At 48.1% G+C, this 2744-nt stretch overlaps 1 protein-coding gene across 1 annotated transcript; it reads right to left on the minus strand.

The window, feature by feature from the left end:
• Window positions 1-1531: 1531 nt before the first annotated feature.
• LOC148542818 (uncharacterized) lies at window positions 1532-2443 on the minus strand. The gene has a single exon (XM_088465849.1). It carries the CDS (start codon window positions 2441-2443, stop codon window positions 1532-1534), a length of 912 nt encoding a protein of 303 aa, XP_088321975.1.
• Between the last annotated feature and the right edge of the window lie 301 nt (window positions 2444-2744).

Genomic DNA, 2744 nt, shown 5'->3' on the forward strand with positions numbered 1-2744 from the left:
AAATAACGTTATTTTGGTATTCATGTAGCCACTTAGCACAGGAGATATCACAGATATCTCCTTGCTAAGTTCCCCTGCGTTAATTTCCACACTCCCCATACATTAGTACATTAGTACATTAGTACATTAGTACATTAGTACATTAGTATGGGGATGTAGAAATTGTGGTATTCATCAAATTCTGAAAATGATCAATTTTCGGAATAAACTACCTATCGGCAGATAATGTGTGCAGCCATAAACATGTTATTACAACTTGACTAAAATAAAGAGACAGACAAAGTATATGCGATAAAAACATATGGTCAGCTTTATTTATTTTTACAACATAGTATGGTGGAATAAGAAAGAACGGCCAGTCATCTGACGCCCCACTTGACATAAGCAAGGATGTAATGCACTCACTGAAAAGGGCCACTATCCCAATTCAAGTGTCAGAGTGATATAACAACTTGCAAGGGCTGATATCCCTCTCTGGCAAGTTGGACGGTATCCAGCCCCCATCCCAATGCACTATTATTAGCCCACTCCGACGAGAGGTGCCGCTGACCCCAGTAGGGTAAAATCAGCCTAACCAGTGCATTGAAGGAGGGTGCACCGCCAATTACTGCAGCGAGGTGGACGCTTTATATAGACTGCCGTTCTTTCTCGCCACACATGTTCCCAATGAAACATGTACGCCACCATACCACCTAACAAACTAAACCTCCTAACACTAAACCTATACCTTCAAGAAATAAAAATAGCCCCTCCTCCGTGAGGTGAACCCCATCCCTACGAAAAAGATGGGAATCTTGTACCCTAATTAGAGGGTGACGCGCCACCAAACCTCCCATTTGCAAAACTCTCTCGGACACCCATCTATTCACTCTCTTTCTGGCCTTGTCCAGCCCCACCACACTATATCTGCACCTCCAGGAAAGCCTGGCAATAATGTCGGACCACACAATCACACAATCAGGCCACATACTGAGCAACACACCCAAATCTCGGATAATATTGTGCCGCAACTCGAGAGACGTCTGCTGGCACAAATCATTCCCGCCCAGGTGAATCACCAAGATTAAAGGAGAACTGAAATTCTCAGCTGCCGTCTGGAGACAGGGCAATAACGATCCCCAACGCATACCTCTGTGGCCTAACCACCTCACTCTATCCCAACAAGGGAAAACAGAAGCAACTGTTGCAAAGCAGGACTGCCCCGCCCAAAACATATAAGAATGACCGACAATCCAAATGGGCTTACAATCCTGGATGCCACCTGCAATACACATAAAAATACATGAGATACTGTGACTAAAATATTGCAGAGGGAGATGGTGGGTGGGGTGGGAAGAGGGGGAAGGAAAGCTTGACCCGAGGTAAAAACCTGCTGGATCTTTTTATTTTTCGACTATCATATTCAATAATTTTATAATGTAGATAACCAATCAGTTTCCAATGCAGGGCAAAAAACAGGGCAAAATCCCCTGAGACCCCCACCTAAAAGGTGATGAGTTGGCCGAAGCACTCAAGCCTGAAACAAAGTACATCAAGACTCCACACGGACATATCTTCTGAATGCGTCGGATTTCCACCGCCCCAGGGCCTGGATCTCCTGTGGAGAGGAACCTGAAGAAGCTGCAAAAGTCGCTGCGCCAATCCGAAAGAAATGAGTACCGAACTCCGATGTGGAAAGCCCGACGTGCCGTATGCAACGATAAAAAACCGACCGAAACTGAAATTTAGTTAGAGGGGAACCATCTAAATGCACGAGCCAAGCTCCCTCAAGCGCGGGGCGGTAACTGATATATTGGGACGCAAGGTGCACCGGACAAATTCCCTTCATCGGAGAGGATTGCAGGGACACCCATCGACCCCTACCCAGCTGATCAGTCTTAGATCGTTGAATACGGCAAAGCATGGAGCCACGAAGGACAATGTGAGATCGCAGCAGCGGGGGAGGGGCGGAACGAGACTGTGCAACCAACTCGCTGATGCGAAAAGCCCCATAGAAGGCCATCGCAAAAGCGAGCCGGAAAAGCAACGCTTCAAAAGGGGACGAACATATAACTGGCAAACACTCAATTAACCGTAATAATAGATCCGGACCAATGGGGCGCCGACGATCAACCGGCGCCGGGCTTGCGCGCGACCAGCCTCTAAGAGCCTTTTGTATCAAAAAGCCCTTAGTGACATCCCTACTTCCTGCCAGTTGCAAAAAGAAGGAAATGCCGGCCAGCCTCTGGGCTACATAAGACCGCGACCTGCCTTCACCAAACAGACTCCACACAAATTCTATCATGAGTGCATGCTTGGAAGTACCTGCTGATCTCCGACTCTGTATGAAGCATTCCCATTGGTGCCACGAGGCCTGATACGCAGTCAAGGTCCGAGGGGCCACGGACCGACGTGCGAGATCCTCCATGCCGGCTTGATAATCTGCCAACAATGAGATGGGCATGATTCACCTCTTAAAGCTGCTGAGGGAGCCAATGCCCTGAACCTCACCCAATCTTGCCTAGACAGCGCGTCAGCAATAGCATTGTCAACCCCAGGGACGTGCCTAGCGGTAAAGCTAATATTCATTTGCAATGCGCGCAGAAGTCGCAGCACCGGGAGGCACGAGGATCTTTGGTTGTTGATGGCCTGTACAACCCCCAAATTATCACACCAGAACACCACTGACTGGTCGCACAAGCGCCAACCCCAGAGTTCAAGTGATACAATGATGGGGAAGAGTTCAAGGAGAAGTAAGTTTGAGG

This window comes from Taudactylus pleione, unplaced genomic scaffold (assembly GCF_031769625.1).
Source record: "Taudactylus pleione unplaced genomic scaffold, aTauple2 ptg000008l, whole genome shotgun sequence".
Lineage (NCBI taxonomy): Eukaryota > Metazoa > Chordata > Amphibia > Anura > Myobatrachidae > Taudactylus > Taudactylus pleione.